The following is a 22,766-nucleotide window of genomic DNA, read 5'->3' as shown; positions in this document are numbered from 1 at the left end:
CTTAGAACTACGCGTTCTTTCTAATATCTTTCTAAGATATTTCATTTATTTTCTGTATCAGTTTTATCTTCCACCACTCTAATGTCCTGATTGTAATAACATGCCCTTATACTTTCTACTTAACTCATTAATAAAAATGTGAGATAATATGCAGCTGAGCAAGGAGAACTTCAGTAACAACTTGCATCCAAGACAGCAGGTCAACACTATCCTGCAGAGGATAGATCTCCCCTTTAGCTCAGCCCTTATCTTCCTTGTTTCTCTGTACAAATGTCATTTTCTCCAGCTTACGTGATAATTTCCTTAATGCATGACACTGATTTCCTTTGTGTAGAATATTTTACTTTATCCTCTGCAAGGATCAGTACATCCAGGACAATCTTTACGCTTTCCTATTTCCGGTAGTGAACAAAGCTTATATGCACTTCCTGCGTGATTTTTGTTATATTTTAATACTGTTCATAAGAAGGTGATTGAGGCAATCTTCACTGAAACAGCAGATTCCTCCTGCTGCTCCATCTTTTGACAAAATTTCATTGAATCACAGAACTCCCATTTTCACTGGGCAAAGGGCCTGTTCTGTTAAGCCTTGATTTTTCTCTCAGCTTATGAAACTAATAAACACCTTGCAAACCCCAGACACTCTCTTTCCACATATTGGATAAAAATATTTCCCACAACACAAATGCATGTGCTCTCTCTCTGACTTTTTCCAACTATACTAACTGACCAATTTGAAAGGATTTACTTTTCCCCTCCAAACTGCCTCTCTCACGTCCTCATAGCTAAACCTGCACTGTCAATCCACCAACCTGGCTAACTGTGAGCTCTCTGTTGCCACCTCAATCAACCGATGCCGGAGTGTGATCAATTCCAGGAGCAAGGAGAATGAATCCAGGATAAAGAGCTGCCTTTCTCTGCCTTCTTTTCTTTCTTCATCTGCTCTCTCCTCTAATAGTGACAAAGCAATGTCTTGCACCAGCACAGGGTCCTCTATGAGTATCTCTGCAAACAACTGGAAGGTAAGTGCAAAAAAATGTTAATGCAAGTGTAATTCATACAAAGACAACAAAAGGCCTTTGAATATTTTTTCTGGAGTAAATCGTGATTGGAATTGCTTCTGACATGCAACACATGCAAGGTCAGGACTGGGTCCACTCTGACCTCTGAAAATATACTGGAGTTTTGGCACTTGCTTCAAAGGTACAGTCATTGAATTCATAAACTTTACTTTCTTCAAAGGACTTTCCAATTCCTGGAATACACAATATTTGCCCTTTTTTTTTATTTTAATAAAAATTCAGAAGACTTTCAGAGGTATGCATCCTTCTAAGGCAGGGACTCTGTGACTGGGTTCACATTACTATGTGCTGCTATTCCTCTTACACTGAGCGTGTACTTGTACATATGTACAAGTATGATGCTCCCAAAATGGGGGCAGCAACTCATCTAGACTACTGGAATGGTGGAAGGACCCAAAGGAGCAGCAATATCAGGAATGGAAAATGATGAAAGGCTACAGCTTGGTAAAGTGGAGAGCCAGAAAGAAGAAAATGGCTGCTGTGCTTTGGAAGAAGTGGCAGAAACAGCTTTTGGCTCTTTGTGAAGAAAAAGATGCTCTGTCTCCAGCTGTCACAATTTGCACAACCATACTACCCTGCTTCTGTCAGGCAGATTGTCATGGCCACTGCTGTAACTGAATGGATTCATGCTTTGCCATCTGTGATGAGTGAATCACAGAATATGAGGAAATCTGAAGCCAGACGTGCTGTTATTAGTAATAAATTCTAGATTTCAACACCTGCCATTTACTAAATCTTAAGGGCTACACTGAAAAAAAAACATTTTGAAATGACCACAACCCAAAGACAAGTGTCAGAAATTGTGCAACATTTTTCAGTTTGTCCCTCTTCCCCAACGTGCTTTTGTAACTGTGACTCTGGATAGGTGGGACACAGCAACCTATGTGCTTCCTCCCAGAGCTGCTACAAAAACCATGCTCCCCATTTCCAGAGAGAGCAAGAGCAAATAAGCTTAGATTCCATTAAAGCAAATCTATGCTAGACTTTAAAGAGAACTTGGTGATGCTGGGGAAGCATGAGAATAGACCAGTTGGGTGAGTCTATCAAATGGTGTGTTTATGAACAGAACAGCTCTTGATCTCATAGAATAATTTGAGTTGGAATCGTTTGATTGGAAGGGACCTTTAAAGGCCATCTCGTCCAACTTCCCTACAATGAACAGGGATACTTACAGCTAGATCGGGCTGCTCAGAGCCCCAACCAGCCTGATCTTGAATGTCTCCAGGGACAGGGCTTCCACCACCTCTCTGGGCAACCTCTTCTGAATAGCTGATCATGGCTTGGGTAAGAGAAACATCTCTCATCTTCCCAAGTACATGTTGCAAGCCCTGCAGCATCTGTACCTTGCAGCTAGGTAACTTGTTTATTATGAAGTTGAAAGACGTTTAGGAAGTCAAATGGGGAATACATATTGGATCTTGTAAAACCTTCTTCAGTGAAAAGTTGGAAAAACATGAAAGAATATGGTCAAAGGTCACAAATGGAGCAGTTCAGGAAGGTCAGAAATGTTTATTTTGTAAAAATGAGCCAAAAAAACACCCCAGTGTGACAATACAGAGACTCACTCATCATGACTATGCAAATGGAAACCAAACTAAATTCATGCTGGCAAAGGTAAATTTCCTAAAATATGCTTGACTGCAACAGTCTTAGTGTTTTCTAAACATTGCCTTCTTGTGTGCATTTTTCTCATCCACAGCTTGTCTTAGAGAAAAGGAATGGAAAAGAAGTTTCTCCTTCTGCCTTGGCAATAGCAGAGCAGTAACTTTAAGATCTATACATAGATCTCTGCCACTGATTTCTAGGATTCGAAACTAAAAAAAAAAAAAAAAAAAAATCATTTGTCATCTGCAATGTGCAGAAGGATTGGAGAACTGCCAGAGGATTTTATTGGCATCAAAGAGATGCTGGATAAGAAATTCTTGGGATTTGTACAATGGCAGGGCAAGAAAGTATCTGAAATGGCTACGCCCTTCTGCCTTGCATAGGTCTCTATTTTCTTGCCCACCACTGTCTCCACTGCAGGTAATGTGACAGTGAGAGCGAGTAGCTCCTTGTGCCCACTTCAAGTGCTCAGATCCAAATCAAACACAAACTGCTTAGTCCAGAGATATTTCTGCAGTAACACTGGTTCTGATTTGATTCATGTTACAGATATACCAGTGCACACAAACTTCACATCTTGTCTTCCAATTGAACATGGTGCAATTGCATATTTTCTGGTGCAATTGCATATTTTCATTTAATTTATGTTGGCCAAACTTGGCAGGAATTAAAGCGTAGCATATCAGTACCTAATGAGCCTTTCCAAAATTTAGTGATGTGCTCAAGAATGTAACTATATTATGAACTTGTAGACAAAAGAGATAAATTCATTTATTTTTCATTTCTTGCTGTCAGCACTAACTAAGCTGGCTAAAAAAATAATAAAAATACAAAAAACAACCTGACAGAGACATCTAGCATCAGTAATTTCATTCACAATAATTAGTATTTATAAAACTATAACCAGCCAAGTTAAGAGTCTTACATCAGGAAATGATGCACATTATAGTAATAACCAGCTCCACCTATAACAATATTTGCTTTAATGTCCAGTCTTTTTTGTTACTGATGTTTAAGAACTGTATATGCACAAATGCAAAACCTGGAGACTTACTGTGATCTCATCCTGCTTTAAAATGTCTGTATTTAGCCTCTCCCTAATATGACTGCTCTTATTTTATACTAGTGTGAGATCAAGAGTTCTACCTGTGTTCTTTCACAGAAATACAGACATTTTATTTTAAAGATGGATGGTACGGATCTTCTCCAAGCTTGAAAAAAATAACTGGCCTGATATTAAGAATCACATACCTAATACTAGCCATGAAGTATATCAGTTGAACATAAATTGAACTGGGCTGGGATTTGGCTGTAAACAGTTACTTCCAACACAAGCAAAAGTGGAACTTACATCTTTTTGAATCTGAGAGCTGTAGAAAGATTCTGGCTTTTCCATAGTCAGCCATTCATCAAGTACCAGCTGAAGCACTTTTTTTTCTAGCTTAATTGCTCTACTGGCTGTTTTGGGTCTAGAGATGCTGTAGAACTCCTGGTAGATACACTCCAGAGCCTTGGGGATTGAGCACACCAGACCAAGAGAAGGATGAAACTCCAGCAAATAAATATTCTTCGAAGTAGCACTTAAAAATAACAAAAATAAATAAATAAATAATGACAACAAAAAGAACAAAGCTCTCAAATAAGGAAACTCTGAAATTGCTTAATTGGCAAGAATAAATTGCAATGGCTTTAGCTGTAGATCAGAAATCAATCTTCAAATCTAAAAATAGAGCTGAAGCCTTAATAAACATAATTATGTTGGAACACATTTAAGTAGTCTCAATTGCTAATGAAAACAGAATGTTCTAAATTATCTTTTGCTAGCTGATCTGCTTTATTAGCCACATTTTCATGTCTGTTAGCCACATTTTCATGTCATGCCCACGCATTAAAAGTGTCTGCACTTCAAAATTAGGCCTTGAGTAACCAACACAATCAAAATGTGCGTGCAGTAGGAGGAATAGAGGCAAGGGGATTCAGACAGAGGGCAGGGACTCTTGGCTTCTGGGTATGTATCAGCTGCTAAATCCTTCATATAATCCACAATGTTGCATAGCTGCAGGAGGGGGAACGTGGCACAGGTCTGTGTTATGGGTAATACATGGCTCTCGTGTGAAAATACAGTACGTACCTATCCAACTGGACACTTGGGTGAGAATGTGTAACAGACAGTGGCAAGAAGGCAGTGTAAACTGAAAAGCCATGTTTGAATATCAAGGCAGTAAGTCCAAAGCAAGGCTAAAGTTAAACATGCACTTTCACAGTTACTTTATCCACAGGAATATTAATTTCCCACTGTGGTGCAAGATGAATTAAGCAAACCCACTGTCAAAGCAGGGAAGAGCAAAGATGGTGGGGGAGGAATCACTTTTCTTTCTTGAATGTTTTTCTGGCACATCCAATGGTATTCTAAATAGCACAAGACTAAATAACATGAAATATTACTGCCTAATTCACCTTATGACTGTTGTTTTCTCAAACAGTCTTACTTTTCATGTGTTGGCCCTCAATTCTTTTCATCAGTCACAGAAACTAGATCAGAAAGAGTTACTCTCCAGAAAAATAAAAGTGTGAAGTCACTCACCAGCTAGTGTTAAGAGAGACAAGTTGCTTAGTAATCACATTATGAGGAAGTCCAAATTCATTGATGCCACCTTTCTGACCTTTCCGCCAAATCTTGGGGACGTATTCCCTCTGGACATCTATCTAAAAGTTAGCAATAAACACAAATGATATTAGCCAAGAAAATCCAACATCCAATCAGGTATCCCGATTTCTACTCTTCATTTAAACTTAAGCTATAAAAACTTCTACATAATAAATTTATTGTTTTATTTTTATATTATATATATGTTAAAAATTATCATTTCAAGTTGTTTGTATAAATACCCACTCGAGCTGAGTTATTCCTTCTAAAATTATTTTGAAATCTGTCATATTTTTCCTAAATAAACTTAGAGCACCAGTCATGTGTTGTCAGCAACAGTGATGCTGACAACCTTCCAATTCTAACAGCTACCAATATGGCATCATTCATGGCAACAATAGCTTAACAGTGGTCTCTTGCACTGAAATAAAAACTTCCATTTGTAGACCAAAAGATATGTTACAAAGGATAACTTATTAAACTTCTGAACTAGAAACTCAAAGAAGTGAAGTACCTTGTGTCAGGATACAGAGGAAGCTTAGGCAGATTTTAAATGAGAATTAAAATCTGAGAGTTTAAAATGCTGTATCTTAATTATTAGCAAAAGAAATCCCAGCTATCTGAAATATACTGCATTTTAGACTTCAAAGTGCAAATTTTGTTTGTATGTTCTTTGTAAGACCAGAGAATGGACTCTAAACAAGACTCTTTTCTTATCCACTGCATTACAGATCTACACATTATAATTTTGTCCTGCTTCCGCACCTCTCAACTACTGTTTCCTCCTATCTCAGCTGATAGCAGATGTGACTTTAATGTGACACATGAAGCTCTGAACCCTTTCCAGCGCTCTCTTTCTGATACTGATGAAATCATTTCAACTTTCAATTTTTTTATTTCAATTTACAAAGCATGCATAGACTTCACTATCAAACTAGTAGTAACTGAAGTTGGCACTGTAAAGCAGCGCAGGCTACAACCAAAGTTTCACCTCCCGCTCACCCAAGATGGATATACTGTAAATTCAACATACTTGTTGGTTTACTATGTCCCTCAGCAGCTGGGCTTGAAGTTGTAAACAGATGCATTCATCTCTGTAGATGTTCACAAAATATTCAAGCTCAAGATCAAACCGTGGATGTTTATGCATGATGTCAGTTATTGCTTGGGCCAAAGCAAATCTTTCCTCTGGGTCCAAAGCATGTTGGTAGGCCTCTAAGTAAACATCTAGAAGCTGGGGAGGTATTCAGAAACACATTTAGAATTGTTTATTCATCCAAATATTCGTTTCATTTTGGCAAAACATTTCTGAACATGGAAGTTGCCACCTGTATGAAACTTACTGTGACCTGCCATCATGGCATCTGGTTTTTGTCACGGAATATCATAAGACACTTCATCAGAAGGATCAGGAACAGAGCATAGAATGCACAGAATATCTCCTGTCTGCAGGAAATATTTTATTTACACCTTGCCTTGTTATGTTTTTTACTGAAGCATGAAGATTTTTATTCTATATATTCTTCCTCTTGTAAAATAGCAAGTAGCAGATTACTACTTAAAACGCACCTACCATTTTCCAGATCTAATTAATGCTCTTTTTCTTCTCCAGCCCACACATTGTTGTCATGTCTTTGAAAAACAGTTTCCCCTAACCTGAAACTTGCAGATTCATGCAAGACTCTCTGTTATCTCATATAGCAATTAGCATCTCAGTTAATCATGTATTTTTTGAGAAATTCCAATTAATTCAATATGTAATTAAAGATGCAGAAAGTCACATGCCCTCTCCAGACTCCTCTACCAAGAACAGCTGTAAAGCTTTATTGAACTAATGATTTTAATTACAAATTCCCAAAGCCTGGGATGGAAAAAGTGAAGTGTCAAGTACAGCAGCACCTAAATTCTCACTGTAGTACTTTTTGGTCAATAGCAACTATGAGATAGAAAATATGAACTGGGGTTACTATTGCTTTTGGACAAATTGGTCTTATCAATATGAAATGATCTGCAGTAGGTTATTTTGCATTGACACAGAAGTAGAAACTTATCCACGCTACTTTCCATGCTGAACCCATGAAACTGTGGAAGAGGAAGTTGCAAAAGGGCTCAGAAATAACTCGGTAGATAAAAATGCAGATTTCAATGGAAGAAGACAAGTTCTCTGGTTTAGACCTGTCTGAACTGAACTGTTTGGAGGAGGTTAATACAGTGCTTGAGCAATACGTCATAGACAAGTTTTATATTGGCTAAGCCAAGATGTCTCAGCTGCTGAACAAAAGGCTTTTGTTTCCTCACACAGAAAGAATTTTGTCCCAGCTTGGAACAAAGCTAGAGAGACTCAATTCTATTTCATTTGAGTTGAATGCAAGAAACATTCAGGAAAAGCATATTTATACATTTAATTCTGCCTAGAGAGTTGTACTGTGAGAGTGGTTCCAGGATATGCTCCTTGACATTGTTGAAAGAGAATTAGTGCACTGCTGGTGTAGATGCTTCATTCTTCTCTACTGGAATTCCACCCCTTCCACCCCACCCCCCCCCAAAAAAAGCAAGTTTCTTAATACAGAAGATCTGTGATAAAAATAAAAGGTAGATTTGCAGAGGTAATGATGCAGCACTGGAAAGTGAGGTCTATTGGGATGAGAGCAGAAACTTATGGGCTAGGCAATTACATAGCTGTCACACAAGGCACCACTATGAAAACAGGAGAGGGGTCCTATGAGATTCTTAAACTACCTACAACTGTTTTAGTTTAAAAGCTTTTCTATTTAAAGCCTCTTCAGTGGCACACAGGAGATTCCCTAACATCCTCTGGCATTCCTATTCTGAGAACTGCCCTGTGCTATCCCAGGACTGAAAAGAAAACATTTCAAGTATATTAAAGCGACCTTAATTACTGCCTTTTCTCTCTGCTTCTGAAGTGGTCTATCTGCTACTTTACCTGACGTTCTCTTTGTTGTTCTGGGGTCTGGTGAGTCCCATACACAGAATCACAGAATCACAGAATCGTAGGGGTTGGGAGGGACCTCCAGAGATCATCGAGTCCAACCCTCCCTCTCCCCCCCAAAACATCAAGTTCCTCTGGGTCTCCTATTCTGAATTTGTCTAATATCAAGGCTAATCTTTGGGCAAAAACAATATATACACATGTTCCACAGCAAAATACAGACACGTGACTAGATTCAGAGAGGAAAGAGAATGCCTGCAGAATATGCAGCAGCCATAGTAAACAGCAAAGCTACAGTCCACTTAATAGACATAACTAGTATTTTTAAAAAAAAATTTATCCCACAGAAAATCATGGCATTTTTGGCTCAAGTAGATTAACTAAAAAAGAAGAAACAAATTTGTAATGTATATAGTGTTATATATCACTTGTACTGATGAAAGGACTATCTTCTATAGTATATCCTGTAAAATACCTCTCTCCTTTCTTCTGACAAAGGGTAATCCAGCCCAACCAGCTGCAGACTGAACCTCTTCTTTTCGGGACTACAGAATAAAATTGGCATCTGGGACTCTTTGAGGACTCAAGCTCTGCAGGGGTTTACCCCAGCACTCATCATGTAGCCTTGTCCTTCCTAATCATCCCTTACCCTGATGGGCAGTCTCACTGAGACCTTGCAGATATGCTGCCAACCCCTGGCACAGCAGCTACAAATGCACCTGACAAGAACAGTTCCGTTTCCTTATTGCAAAATAAGGACATGGGCCCAATTTACAGTACCCAATAGCTCCAGCCCTCTGGGCTCATCCCAGCCCAGCAGCACGTCCCTGTGCATCTGGAACTTGTACCACCATCCACATGTATTCACAACAGGAAATACTGCTGAAAGGGAGCCTTAAAACAACCTGAAGTGAGCTGATTGCAAGTCACTGTTTCCAGACCAAGAAAAATACCTGTACCTGGCATTTTTTTTCCAAGAGAGCAGTTTCACAGGTCCAAAGATCAAACAACACTGCAAACCGATCCACAAAGGCATGTGCCCACTCAACGATATTGCTGCCACTGGATTTCCCACAAGTTACACTGCCTAAGGAAAACAAAAAATAGGAAACAAGCAGATGTCAGTATCAGAGAGATTTCCACATGCCTGCAGTCCTAGAGCTTGTGGTACTTATTTTTATTTATAGCACAGGGTTGCGCTTTTTGCTCACCGGGGAACTCAAGTCCAGGAAAAGTCAAGTCCCATAAGATTTGGAGGGCCCCAGAGTACTCTATGAAGCAAAGAACAAGTGCACTAGGCATTTAGTTTAACATATCTCATCTATCATCTTTTGATAAATATTCTTTGAAGTAAAAGGCAAGGGCCAGACTTCAAAGAGACCCACATAAAGAGGCAGAGACAGAGAAAACACAGGCTGGTTTCATGCCTCGTCTGCCTGATATTTTACTGTGGGGGGAGGAGAGCTCTTGAGCTCTCAGAAAAGTTAAAGGGTAAAAAATCCTTAAAGGATAGACAGCTTTGCTCCACTCGTTTGCCTCTAAAAACAGCTTTCCAGAAGATCTCCTCCAACAATTCCTTTAGCAGCCTGAAGTCCACTCCCCTGAAATTCAGCGTACTGATTCCACTCCTTTCCGGGCCCATGTTACTCAAGATCATGAACTTGACCAGGGCACGGTCGCTGCAGCCCAGGCTGCCTCTAATCTTAACCTCTTTTATGATCTCTTCACTGTTAGTGAGCAACAGGTCCAGCAGTGCTTCACCTCTGGTGGGTATGTCTATTACCTGAACGAGAAAGTTGATGCCAATGTACTCTAGAAGCCTCCTGGACTGCTTGCAGCTCGCTGCATTGTTTCCCAGCAGATATCTGAATGGTTGAAATCCCTCATCAGGATGAGAGCCTGCAAGTGTGACGTCACTTGCAGATGAAGCAAGAAGGCCTTGTCAACAGCCTCCCCTTGATCAAGGTGGCCTGTAGTAGAGCCCAATCACCAGCTGTCCTTTATTTGTCCAGTCCCAAATTTTAGCCCACAGGCTCTCATCCCGTTCCTGACTGGTTTTTCAGGGGCAGCACTTCTCCCCTTTTTAACATAGAATGTCCACACATTCGGTTTTAGGGAAGTATGGTAAAACTCCCAAAATATTATCCCATCCATACGGAAAGCTATTCCAGTAACTCAAGAAATATTTTCTACGTTTCTTTGAATATCATATGTGTATGTGCCATTTACGTACTGTTTTCTAATGCCTCCTCCCAAGTTTTCTACAATTTCTAGCTCCTTTCTCCTCACTATTCTACTATAAGTATGGCTGCTCTTTTTAGAAATCTTTAATCCAGTCTGCCTCATCTTGTTCCAACCATAACAAAAAAGAAGCAAGGTAAACAAAAAAGTATGCAGCACCAAATATTATGCAGCTTCTTAATTACAACCAAGAAAAGTTTTAAAGTGTTCAGAGGTGCATTTAATTCTGCAGAAAAGCCATCAAATACATTAATTGAAAACATTCAGAAATAATTAACATTTTCTTTTCTGACTGTCTTTATGCCTTGAAGATGTATTTGCTCATTGTATTATTTAAATACATCAATACATGTCCTTGCTGTGTTATTTTGCCTCCAGGATGACTTTCATGTCAGTGACCCCATGTGAGTGCACAATTGTGACATTAACAATATGTGACAAGCAATTTCACATGCCTACTTAGGTCTTCATACCACATTTATCACTTAACTTTAGTAAGATGAAGTTCCCAAACATTCAGTCAGAACATGGTTCTGAAGAAGTACAACTATTCAAGAAGTCATAGGCTTGGTCCACCTTGAAAACAGCAAACCATTCTATCCCATGTGGTTTGGACCAGTAGATATCTTACTTTTATCTTTCTCGATGTACTGGCTGGCCACAAGCAGCAACTGGTTCTCAAGCTCCTTTAGATCCTCCAGTGCCACATCATATATGATGTAAGTCCCATGCTGGTCCTGTGTGTGGATATATCCATCTTCATGAGTGTGAAAGTCATCATGGTTTTCCACATCTGCAAACTCCATGAACTGAGTGCTGTGAACCTGCAAGCAAAAAAATTCCAGAGAAACAGAGATAGAAGCAGTCAGTTCTACTGCAATTTGGTATAATCAGCCAATCTACTAATGGATCAGGCGTGGTAACACGGTGTTTTGTCATTATCAAAGAACAAAAAAATAAAATATTGTCAAAATACACTTTTTTTCAGTAACACCTACACTCTTTATACTTTATAGACTACACTTCATACACTTCATACACTTCACACGTAAAGAGTTGAAAAATAAACTGTATGAAATTTCTATTGTGGCTAGCTTTTCCTTCGTATATCGAAGTCCACAAAAAGATCCAAAGAGGCTTCAAAATGAGAGCTTTTGACCTAGGATAGAATTTCTTCTTTTTTTTTTTTTTTTTGGTTGTTGTTTGTTTGTTTGTTTTTAGCTCAAATTTGGCAAAAGAAGTCTTAAATTATGACATTTTAATATGAAGTCAACACATTTTCTGAAGACTTCTTGGGTAAATAACACTGGCGAGGTTTGTAGAGAAGCTCACATAGGCGAAGTATTTAGCAGTAATTAGAAGGAACACCCATTGACTGATGTTCCAGATTTTTGTAAGGTCAGCATTTGTTCAACAGAATAGCTGAACAGTGACCTCACTTTCCTAAAAAAACTCAGCATTTTAAGAAGAGAATCGTCTACATGTGCAATGAGTCACTGCTAACTTGGTAACACCCCAGGCAGGAATTCTACATTCAGCAGAAGTGACGCATTAGGTTTCAAAATATTCTGTTTCTTGAGTAGGAGTGCCACAAAGGGAATTACACACGCCTATCTCTAGGTGTATAATTACAGAAATTAATCTCCCACTGTAAATAAATGCTTGGTTTATTTAGTGCATGTGTACAGCAATAGAAGCCTTTAGAAATGATTCTTTTTATAAGAATATAGCAAGTAAATACAAGCTCCTAGTTTTCCACTGTTTGTCTTTATTACTTCCTTGTTTTCAGTGCACCTTTGTTCTCATTTTAGTGCCAAAAAAAAAATGCACTGTATATTGGCGCTTCCTCCTTTCACTAGCTTTGCTAATGCTTGCCTTTACTAAATCCCCAGTGCTACCCAAACTTATCTTGCTCTCATCTGGATATGTCAAAATTCTATTTAAAGAAAAGACAGAGAAAAGGTATTTGCTTTAGTCATAGGAAACTTCAGCATTCAAGTGCAAATGTACTGAGAACAGCTTGCCAGCTTCACAGAACTACATTGGATCAGAACTTACTAATTCTCTTAAAGTTAATAAGACAGCTCTGCAAAACATACACCTCATTTGAACAAAATGTTGGATCAGCCTCATCAGAAAGATTCCTTTTTTTTCTTTTTCTTTTTTTTCTTTTGGTGAGAACTGTTCTTTCCTTATTCTTCTAAAGGGATTATTTGTTTCAGCACTCCTTGTGACAGGGTGCAGAATTGTTTATAGAATAATCAGTTTCATATTGATTTAGGTAAATAACTCAGCAAAAGCCAGTGTTACTTCACCATAGCAGGTAGAGGGGTTTTCAGTTATGTTTTTAAATACCTTCAGAGACAACATTATTAAAATATTTCACCTTTCAATCTCTTGAGGGATTTTTTTTTTAGTGATTCCTGCACCACTTCCCACTCCTAAAAATCTTGCTTAAAGACAATTATATTTTGTAGAAAGAGCATGTGACTGAAAAACTGGAGAGCTCTCACAAAGCAAACCTTAAAAAAAAAAAAAAAAAAAGACTTTATCTCTGTAGTATTTGTTTTGAGAGTCATATTTAAAGACTTCCAAGCCATTTAAATATATCTTATGACCATAAAAACATTAATACCCAGCTACACATCTGTAGCAACAAAACAATTGACTGGTTATTTGTGTGAGATACTGTTTACATGAAGGTTTTTGTTTTCTTCCTCTAACTTTGGGCAGGTTTACTGGAGCTTAGCAATTCCCTTTTGGGTTATGAAGCAATGCTCATGTCCCCACATATACTTCTATATTATTCCAAATTGAATCTCAGCATGGGACAGAAAAAAGTTTTAATTTAAAGTAATGCATTGTTTGCAGGGCCTTCTATCATTGAAACCCATGTTATTGACAACATCCATCCAAGCAGTCTGCTACTGAAGGTAAAAAACTGCCTCCAAATCTCATTTTCAGACATATTTTGTATTGAGCCATCACAGTGACCCAGATGTCCAGAGGAGGGCCACTAGGATGATCAGGGGACTGGAGCACCTCCCCTGTTGAGGACAGGCTGAGGGAGCTGGGCTTGTTCAGCCTGAGAAAAGAAGGCTGCGGGGTGACCTCATTGCAGCCTTTCAATACCTAAAGGGAGCCTACAGACAGGAGGGGAATCAACTCTTTGAAAGGGTTGGTAACTGCAGGACAAGGGGAAATGGTTTTAAGTTGAGGGAAGGGAGATTTAGGTCAGACATCAGGGGGAAATTCTTTACCCAGAGAGTGGTGAGGTGCTGGAACAGGCTGCCCAGAGAGGCTGTGGGTGCCCCGTCCCTGGAGGTGTTCAAGGCCAGACTGGATGGGGCCCTGGGCAGCCTGGTCTAGCATTAAATGGGGAGGTTGGTGGCCCTGCATGTGGCAGGGGGGATTGGAGCTTCATCATCCTTGAGGTCCCTTCAACCCTGGCCATTGTGTGATACTGTGATTATTGTCTGAAATGATTCATATCACAGTTTTGGCCATAGATTAGGTACTGAAACTACTTAAAAGAAAAACAAAACAGTGTCATACAGTCTTGGTTTTATAGCACACATCAGAGTGTGTTAGGTAGGTCTCGATTAGTTTGGCTCTATTATTGTTTCAGTTCCTGGGAGACAGAATTGCAGAATGCAATATATGAAAATTTAAAAAAAGAAAATCATGTTAGAAATTGTTACTAAGGAAATACTGTTGCCCATGCTTTTAAATTTGTTGCCACTTAAACTGTAATAGGATTAGTAAATATTTATTTAGGCTTTGGTTGAAGTTCAAACGTTTATAACTATATCTCTGTATTAGTCTAGGGGAAAGAGAGGTCACTGTATAATCATGTCTCTCTCATTTCTAGATCAGTGAGTGCTCACACTGTGCATCGTTTCTCTCGCTTCACAACAGGAAAAGGGGCTGCAAATAAAGATGTATTACACAAAGTTCCAGAATCAAAAGAAAAGCTTTTCACAATGCCAGCTTCCAGGAAAATGGAATCCTCCACTGGAAAGGATAATTTTTCAATCTTTTCTGATTTGAGACTATGAAGATGATAAACCAGCACATTCAATAGGAAGTGGAAAATCATAATTTTCAAGTTTCATGTAACTTTTCAATTAGGAATTTTAGGTGATTAGTTTTTTGTTTGTTTGTTTCCATGATAAAATATCAGAAATTAAAAATATCAGAAACTCCATGCCCTCCCCACACATTTTATTTCTAAAGAGACTTTTATCATGTCTAGAGACAGGAAGTTTTGGGGTTATTATGGTTTGTTTTCCTTTTTTTAAAGCTTTAATCTAAGAAAAAAATGTGGGCAGGAAGCCTACTTCCTTTTTAGTTCTAGTCTTAATTCCTCCATTAATTAGCTTGTGTATCTGGTTCTGTATATTTCTACAGCAAAACAAACAATTTTTCTGTAAATGAGAAATAAATGTGAACTCAAAAATGCTTTTATAAAACCCTATTAAAATACTATAATACTTCTTCAGGATTTTTTGCATGAGAATTTTGGTACAAATGTTAGGTAGAAGAACTGAAAGGAAATTCTACAGCTCAGAAGACAAGATCTTTTATCACACTGAACCACTGTCAGCACTATATGACTTCCTCTTCAGTATATTTTACAAAGAAAATTGGGGAAACGAAAGCTTGGTTAAGCTTAGGAATGTTATTGGAAGATAATTTTTTCAATCTGTGGAAATAATTGTACTGATTTTATCATTTCAACCATATACTCTCATTCAAAATTCAAAACAATAAACCTTAAGCTGTATCTATGTCTAAATAATACATTTCAGAAATCATTAGGAGTTACTTATTTCCATAGATTGCAAAATGCCTTAGATGACCCAGGAACCTCTACTGTGTGTGAAAATCCCACAGGCATAATGGTCTTAGAGTGAGCCAGCAGTACCAGTCTAAGTTAATGGGCATCTAGGCAGCATTGTACTGCTGTGTGCTTGGAGATTCTCAGGGATCTGTTACAGGTCACTAGTAGATAGAGGCATAAAGTCCATGAATGCACAGTGCATAGCTTTGAGGAACAAGCTGGACCGAATCCCTCAGATGACTGAGCCATTTATCACAGCACAGTCTGCATGGAAGCAGAGGAATACATCAGAATCTGCCAAGGTGCATTACAGAATCACAGAATCACAGAATCACCCAGGTTGGAAGGGACCTCAAGGATCATGTAGTTCCAACCCCCCTGCCTAGCAGGGCCACCAAACATACACATTCATTCTTTGGAAGACTTCAGGCTAGGTGGTACCTCACCTTGTAGTCAGCTGGTGTGTAGTGAACATAGGGCTGAGAGTGCAAGCCACCAGAAGCACCAGTGCCTCCTTTGGCAGCACTGATCCAGGAGGTGTCTTCTGCACTGGGAATCAGACAACCAGCCTTGAGGTTGAGGCCTGCAGTACTGATAGTAAGGCTTCTCTCCACAGATCTGAAGTAGTTCAGGATTCCCAGGCACACTCTCTGAAACGAACCAGAACAAAAACACGGTTGCATTTTCAGTTGAAGGACAGCCCCCTCATCATGAAAACCAAATAACTTGGATCCATGCAGAATTTTTTTTTTAACCTTTAGCTCTCGGAGCCTCAAGTGACGTAGGAGAAGAAAGGAAAGATAGGTTCCTCTTGTCACCACGTCTTCCTTGTTGGCAATTGCCGGTCCTTCTTCCAGTCCCAGGAGCTGCCAGGTGCTCATGTAACCATACCTTTTTCCAGACAGGAAAAACATAATTGTAGTTTTGCTACTCAAGGAGATTTCTAAACATATTAAAGCAAAAAATTTTTGCTATGCCCATTGGCTAAGAGTATGCTGCTGCCTGCAAGACTCACTGTCATGGAAACCTGAAGTACAGAATAATGAAAAAGGATGACACCACTGTTTTTATCAGAGAAACATTGGCTGATAACAATTTTCTTCAGGTTTTATTAAATATATATGTATTTATGTACATATAAACAATTTTTTTTTTACCCTCTTTCATTCTTCTTTCTGTAGGATCCTGGAAGCTTTCTGGAGCTGCTGTCTCCTACACCTTCCTCACTGCAAGCCACAGCTTTGTTATCGCCCTCAGTATTTAGCTCCTAGTGACAACACAAACAGTTAGAGTCTGCTTCGGGGAGTCTGCATCTGTTTCTTACTTGCCAGCTTTATGCATAGGCTTTAGCATAACAAAAGAAAAACAAAAGAAAAGAAATTGCCATACAGGATCAAATTCATGATTCAGCCAGACATCAAATTGTCATGATAAATAACTCTATAATATTTGATTGATTTCCTGTCCTCATAATGTCCCTGGGCAGTATGAAAGAACTATCCTAATGTACAAGTCTGCTGTCAAGTCAGCAGAAAGGGTCAGATCAAAGAACACTTCCAAAAAGTTCCGAAAATCTGTTTTATCAAAAGCTCAAGCAAACCGTGGTTAGTGACATATCTGACCAATTAGTCTGTCCCCCTCTTACCTTCTGTAGAAGAAAATGATTTCTGGGCTCCTGCAGATGTTAGAAATGCAGAACTGTTTGAGTTGGATGTAACTTTTTAAAAGTAATCTAGTCCAACTCCTCTGCAATGAACAGGGACATGCACAGCTAGATCAGGTTGCTCAGAGCCCCTCAAGCCTAACCTTGGATGTCCACAAGAATGAAATATCCATCACCTCTCTGGGCTACCTGTTCCATCGCCTCACCACTCTTACCATAAAAAATGTTTTTTACATCCAATCTAAATCTCTTCTTTTGTAGTTTGAAACCATTTCCCTTGTCCTGTTACAACAAAACCTGCTAGAATCTGTCCCGTTTCTTCTCACAGTCCCCCATCAGATATTGAAAGGCCACTGTCAGGTCACCCTGGAGCCTTCTTCTCTCCAGACTGAACAGCCCCAGTTCTCTCAGCTTGTCCTCATAGCAGAGGTGTTCCATCCCTTCAACCATTTTTGTGGCTCTCCTCTGGACACACTCCAACAAGTCTATGTCTCTCCTGTACTGAAGACTCCATATCTGGATGCAGTACTCCAGGCGAGTTCTCACCAGAACAAAGCAGAGGGGAAGCATTTCTTCCTTCAACCTGCTGGCCACGCCTCTTTTGATGCAGCCCAGGGTATAGTTGGATTTCTGGGCACTTTGCTGGCTCATGTCCAGTTTGCATCCAGCGGTACTTCCACGTCCTTTTCAGCAGGGCTATGCTCCATCCCTTCATCTCACAGCTTGTACTGATATTGGGGTTGCCACAAGCCGGGTACAAGATGTTGTATTTGGTTTTGTTGAACACCATGAGGTTCTCCTGGGCTCACTGCTCGAGCCTGTTTATGTCCCTCCCATCAAGGTTTACTCACATGCATTACTCCACTAACATCAGTGAAATTAAGTTGGCATTAGAAGCAGTGTAGATGAGATGATCACTGTGGATTACACAGTATTTATTAATTGTGGAACATTATGGGCAGTGATTTTCTAAGTGTCATCCGATTAATTTCAGCAAACAATAAAATATATATTTATAAAATGTTGACCATTTAAACCACTTCTCTATTCCAATTTATTTTATTATTTCATTTGAGCTTGGATGGAGTCAGTTGGAATTCTCTTCAGAGTGATAAAGGTTTTATAATATTGATTCTGGCATTTTTTTTTCTGATTATCAAAAATCCTATTAATATTAATTCACAAATTAGTGCTTGTAAAATTTATCCCATTCAGCATAAGACAATCTAGCAACAGTACACATACAAGGGACACAAACTCAGGACTGGACTGTCACATACATTTGCAAGTTGACACGAGTAGCACTCAAAAATTCCTTCAAGCCAAACAAATCACAAGAAACTGTCAAACACTTACACAAAACACTTATACAAAGTTCTTTTGTGTAATCCTTGCAATGATACATTACCTGTTAGCTGATTTTCCTGTTTTTACCTCTCTTCCAAGTAGGATCATCCTTTCTTATCCTGTTCTTGTTGAATCTAAAGAATGTCTAATTGCTTAAATTTTAGAAAAAATAAGATCTTCCATCTCTATTATTTAAAATAATGTGAGGTCAGATAGAATTAAAGTATAGTTTTGTTATTCAACCGTACTGATTGTTCATCTCTCTTAAATATTAGTATAATTATTTGAATAATTATTAAGCAAGTCCACTTAAAATTTTCACACTAAAGTATTACAGAAAATGCAGTCTGAAAATGAGTGAGATGACCAATGTCACTTTTTTGGGTAACAGCTAAATTTTTATTTTAAAAACACTGAGACTTGAGTAATGTTTCTTTTGTGGAAGATCTAAATTTAGCGCTGCTATGCCATTGTGACAAGACAAGTTTCAAAATTAGGCTTATAATTAACCTAATGCTGCTGAGATCAGTCATGTCTCTTGCAAAAGGCAAGAGATCTCTCCCAGCCCAACTGTAGAATCAATGCACTTGACAGGAGATGTACAATGTAGTGCCTTTTCATTTCTTTCCTGAAGTTTTCATTAAGCAACCAAATATTTCCTGTATCCTGGGTTTAAGTCAGCCCGAGGTAAGAAGAATTGCATGTTTTTACATGTGGGAGCTTTTCCTGACAAAAATATGTGGGTTTGTTTTTAAACAGAGTTGGGATCAGTTGTGGAGCAGATTCATCACCAGGAGAGAGGTACGAAGGGATATCTTTCTGCCTCTGCTGCTTTTCTCCTGCTCTTGTATCACTCACTGCCCTGCCTGAGCCTGGCCCTCAGCAGGATGGAGGGACGTGGCCTGCTATGACACTGGGGCTGCATCCAGCTCCAGCAACTGAGACCTGTCCTCTTTAAAAAAAAAAAAACAACAATAAAAATAATGATGCAATAAAAGAACAGTGGGGCAAGGAGATTCATCAGCACTTTCTTGACTTGCCAACAAGGCCCACTGGTGAAGGCAGCCTGACAACAGCATAGCAAGCCAAATCACAGAATCACAGAATTGTAGGGGTTGGAAGGGACCTCCAGAGATCATCGAGTCCAACCCCCCTGCCAAAGCAGGTTCCCTACAGCAGGTCGCACAAATGAAGCATCTGACTGCAGATACGGGAACATCTGAGATTTAGAAGTTCTGTACGTAATGCTTTTATGTTCCTTAAAGCAGTGGCTGTGAATGATGGCGATAAAGGAGGGCAATAAAGAAATAGGTAATCAAAGTCCATCTTCATCATACTTTCATACTTTCAGGTTCAGCAGACTGGTCACAGAGCTTGAGCATGCCACTTAAGCAATGTGACAAATTCCCCAGATACCAGAGAGATAGGTCAGTCCTACTTCTTCACAACTCTGTCAAGCCACTCAGTGGGTTTTTGTTTCCTCTCTCTGAAACTTAAGATCTCTCATAGCTTCTATTCTTGCAGCGACTGAGGCTTCTTAAGGCCATGCCCACTAATTCCACTTCCCTCTTGAGAAGAGGAACTTGCTTCCATGCAGGTGTGAGAACAGGTCTCTGCAGAAATCAGAGATCTGCTGTCAGATCCACAGGTGTTCAGCTGCTGGATAGCCTCCAGCAACTGCTGCACAGCCACTAGTGAACTCCAGGGCCGAGGGGTATCCTGTACATGGTTCAATGAGAAGGCCCTGTCTAGCAAAAAGAGCAGGAGACTGAATTTTGAAAAAGGGGGACTCTGATGTCAGAGGACCCCTCTGTCAGGACTGAAAAATGCTTTCTAGACATGTTAATTGACTATTACTCATCATTTCCTCTTCCAAGTACCTGGTGACGCTCAGTGAAGGCGTAGACTTCCTTCCAGATGTCATCGTAGTTCTGCTGTTCTGAGGCATGAGAACAAGTGGCAGAACCTGACCACAAAGGATGTGGTTTGAGCACGGCTGCTGCATGATCCTGGAGACCCTCCATCACCTTCTCCACGTCTGAGACCTTTTACAAACCACATCAAAAACAGAGGAAAGATTCACAAGTCAGCAATACCAGTCAGCACATCAGGAGCAATTCAGAGCACCCAGTGAGCATTGACCAGTACTCTGTAAGGTAAAAATATAGATAGACTTCTCTGTCCTAGCATATGGAAAGAAGGCACCATAATAAAGATAATAAAGGATATAGGATCACTTTTTTTCTAACTGAGTTTTATGGAGGGGTGGGACTTCTTAGTAATTCCTCTCTCCTTTGCTGTTACTCCTCATCCTTAAGGAGAAACACATATTTCTTGACCAAACCTAAAAATACAGTATTTTCAGGGCAAGCCACATGGAAAAGGCAAGGACAATGATTTTTCATTGTCTCAGTGAGCTGCAAAGCTCTTATTACTTTCTTTCTGTGGTGATGATGGCTTTTGCCCAAGTTTTCCAGAGAAATTATATGCTGTGCTGTGGCAAGATACGAAAGAATGGTTTCTTTGTGAAATATCTGGCATGGTTAAAGGGTATGAAAACAGGGATCACAAAAGAAAGATTATTGCAGTCCTAAATTAAAAAAAAAAAAAAAGCTACAGTAAATACCTAATCTTTTTATTTCTTAAGAGAGTATTATCAAAAACACTGAAGAACATTCAATTAAGTGGCATATTTTAAAGACAATTTCAGTTTTTCTGCAAAAAAAATTACATAAGCTGCAAAATTTACACATATAAGAATAAAAAGCATAGATTGCCCTTAGATGCTTCATGAGAGAACCCTGAAAGTAAATACTGAATAAGAATCAGGAAAAATAAATACATACAAAGCACTATCTGTAGTCATTTGGCTTACTTCCACTGATGTCAGCTTCAGGTGTGGACAAAGCAAGTAGCTAAAGAGGATGCAGGACAGTGATGAGATCTTAAGTAATGGATGTCCAGCACAGAGCAGCTAGGCAGCAGAGAAGACACCATCCCCACATGCAGCCCTTGGCACCAACACAGAGGTAGCAAAACCCCACTGAGCCAGATCTGCCTGCTTCTGCCTGTTTCTGGTTGTTTTCATGTTGTTTTGGTTGTGGGTTATTTTTGACACCCATTTCCCATTTCTACCCTGCGCCACCCACAATCCCCATGCAGCCCCTGAAGAAGGCAGCAAGAGGAAACCAAGAAGCATGGTGACATTTCAGGAATAGAACAGTCTCACATGGACTGGAAGCATGGCTTAGGCTGCATTTTGTCCTATGCCCTACTAAATTTTAGACTTGTGCCTCACAAGTGCAGTATCTCACCTTGTCTTTTGACCACAGGCCCGAACCTTGGTCACAAAAAAGAAAGCACGTTCTGAGCAATTTTTTTAACACCTTTCACACATAAATTCCAGGGCTGGTTTTAACCTGACTTGGGTGAAGTTCAGAGCTTTTGAATATTTATGCAAGTGTTGAAGTTGCCTTTGGAAACCACTGAACTGAGAAAGCAAGAGAGAAAGAAAGAGAGAAAGAAAGTAAGGAAGAGAGAAGGAAAGAAAGAAATCTCTCTATAGCAAGCACCTTAGTAATGGGTCTTCAGTGAATTCAGGCGTATACAAATGACACATAAACCTGAGGCAGCCTTTCTATAGATGTTTCAGTTTCATTGGAAGTGAATAAATAAGTTAAAACATCTTGAAATTAACAAGTTATATTACCTCTACAAATTCTGAATGAACGTTCAGCATCTTATCCACTTTTTTCCATTGTTTCATTTTTATCAAAAGCTTTTGCTGCCAGGGATCTACTTTAGGCTTAATCTGTTTGACAGAAAAGTAACCACAAAATGTATGAATATCACTCCATGTTTTTGGTTTTTTTTTTCATTTTGAGAAGCAATATTTAGAAAGGAAAGAGCAATACATTCACTTTTACTTTTTTATTTTTAACAGACGTGTATAGGAGTTCTTTCTTCACTATACTAATATGCAGAAGTACAGCAAGTACTTAAGAACTGAATTGTTCAAAAATTATCACTGTTTGTCAAAAGAAACATTATAGAATTTAGTTGTTGAAATATACCATGATACATCCTGAAGACTGATTAGGACTTCTTATTATGACAGCTGAAAAAGGAGAGTTACTCATAGTTACCTTTATAAAAGGGATCCAGTTGGCTCTCTTCTTCAAAGCCCTGGTTGGACCTGACATGCCCCAGTTCTGTAATCTAGAAATCTCTGTGTCATAATCTGGAAATGTTCTCATTGTCTGCTGTTTGCAGAAGATGCTCCTAAATTTTTGGACCACCTGTAGCACAAAAGGAGATGATAGTGTAATAAACTTCACAAGCAGGATATTGAATTCTATAAAAAAGTAATACTGCATATTATCAGCTGA

The 22,766-nt window shown here is 39.1% G+C and overlaps 1 protein-coding gene across 1 annotated transcript in view; it reads right to left on the bottom strand.

Moving 5' to 3' along the window:
- Positions 1-21,249, bottom strand: part of LOC122194267 — a 71,870-nt gene extending 50,621 nt beyond the window's left edge. Inside the window, exons 1-11 of the mRNA XM_042895212.1 lie at positions 21,225-21,249; positions 20,259-20,423; positions 16,526-16,635; positions 16,124-16,259; positions 15,815-16,018; positions 11,157-11,349; positions 9,244-9,371; positions 6,368-6,568; positions 5,272-5,393; positions 4,039-4,267; positions 813-1,015 (exon numbers count right to left, since the gene is read on the bottom strand). Of these exons, the coding sequence (XP_042751146.1) occupies positions 813-1,015; positions 4,039-4,267; positions 5,272-5,393; positions 6,368-6,568; positions 9,244-9,371; positions 11,157-11,349; positions 15,815-16,018; positions 16,124-16,259; positions 16,526-16,635; positions 20,259-20,402 (1,670 nt within the window). The 5' untranslated portion in view covers positions 20,403-20,423; positions 21,225-21,249. The remainder of the gene's footprint in view (positions 1-812; positions 1,016-4,038; positions 4,268-5,271; positions 5,394-6,367; positions 6,569-9,243; positions 9,372-11,156; positions 11,350-15,814; positions 16,019-16,123; positions 16,260-16,525; positions 16,636-20,258; positions 20,424-21,224) is intronic.
- Positions 21,250-22,766: the final 1,517 nt, after the last annotated feature.

This window comes from Lagopus leucura, unplaced genomic scaffold (assembly GCF_019238085.1).
Source record: "Lagopus leucura isolate 7727_CA_CO unplaced genomic scaffold, USGS_WTPT01 Super-Scaffold_73, whole genome shotgun sequence".
Lineage (NCBI taxonomy): Eukaryota > Metazoa > Chordata > Aves > Galliformes > Phasianidae > Lagopus > Lagopus leucura.
This window is presented reverse-complemented; position numbering and strand designations above follow the sequence as displayed.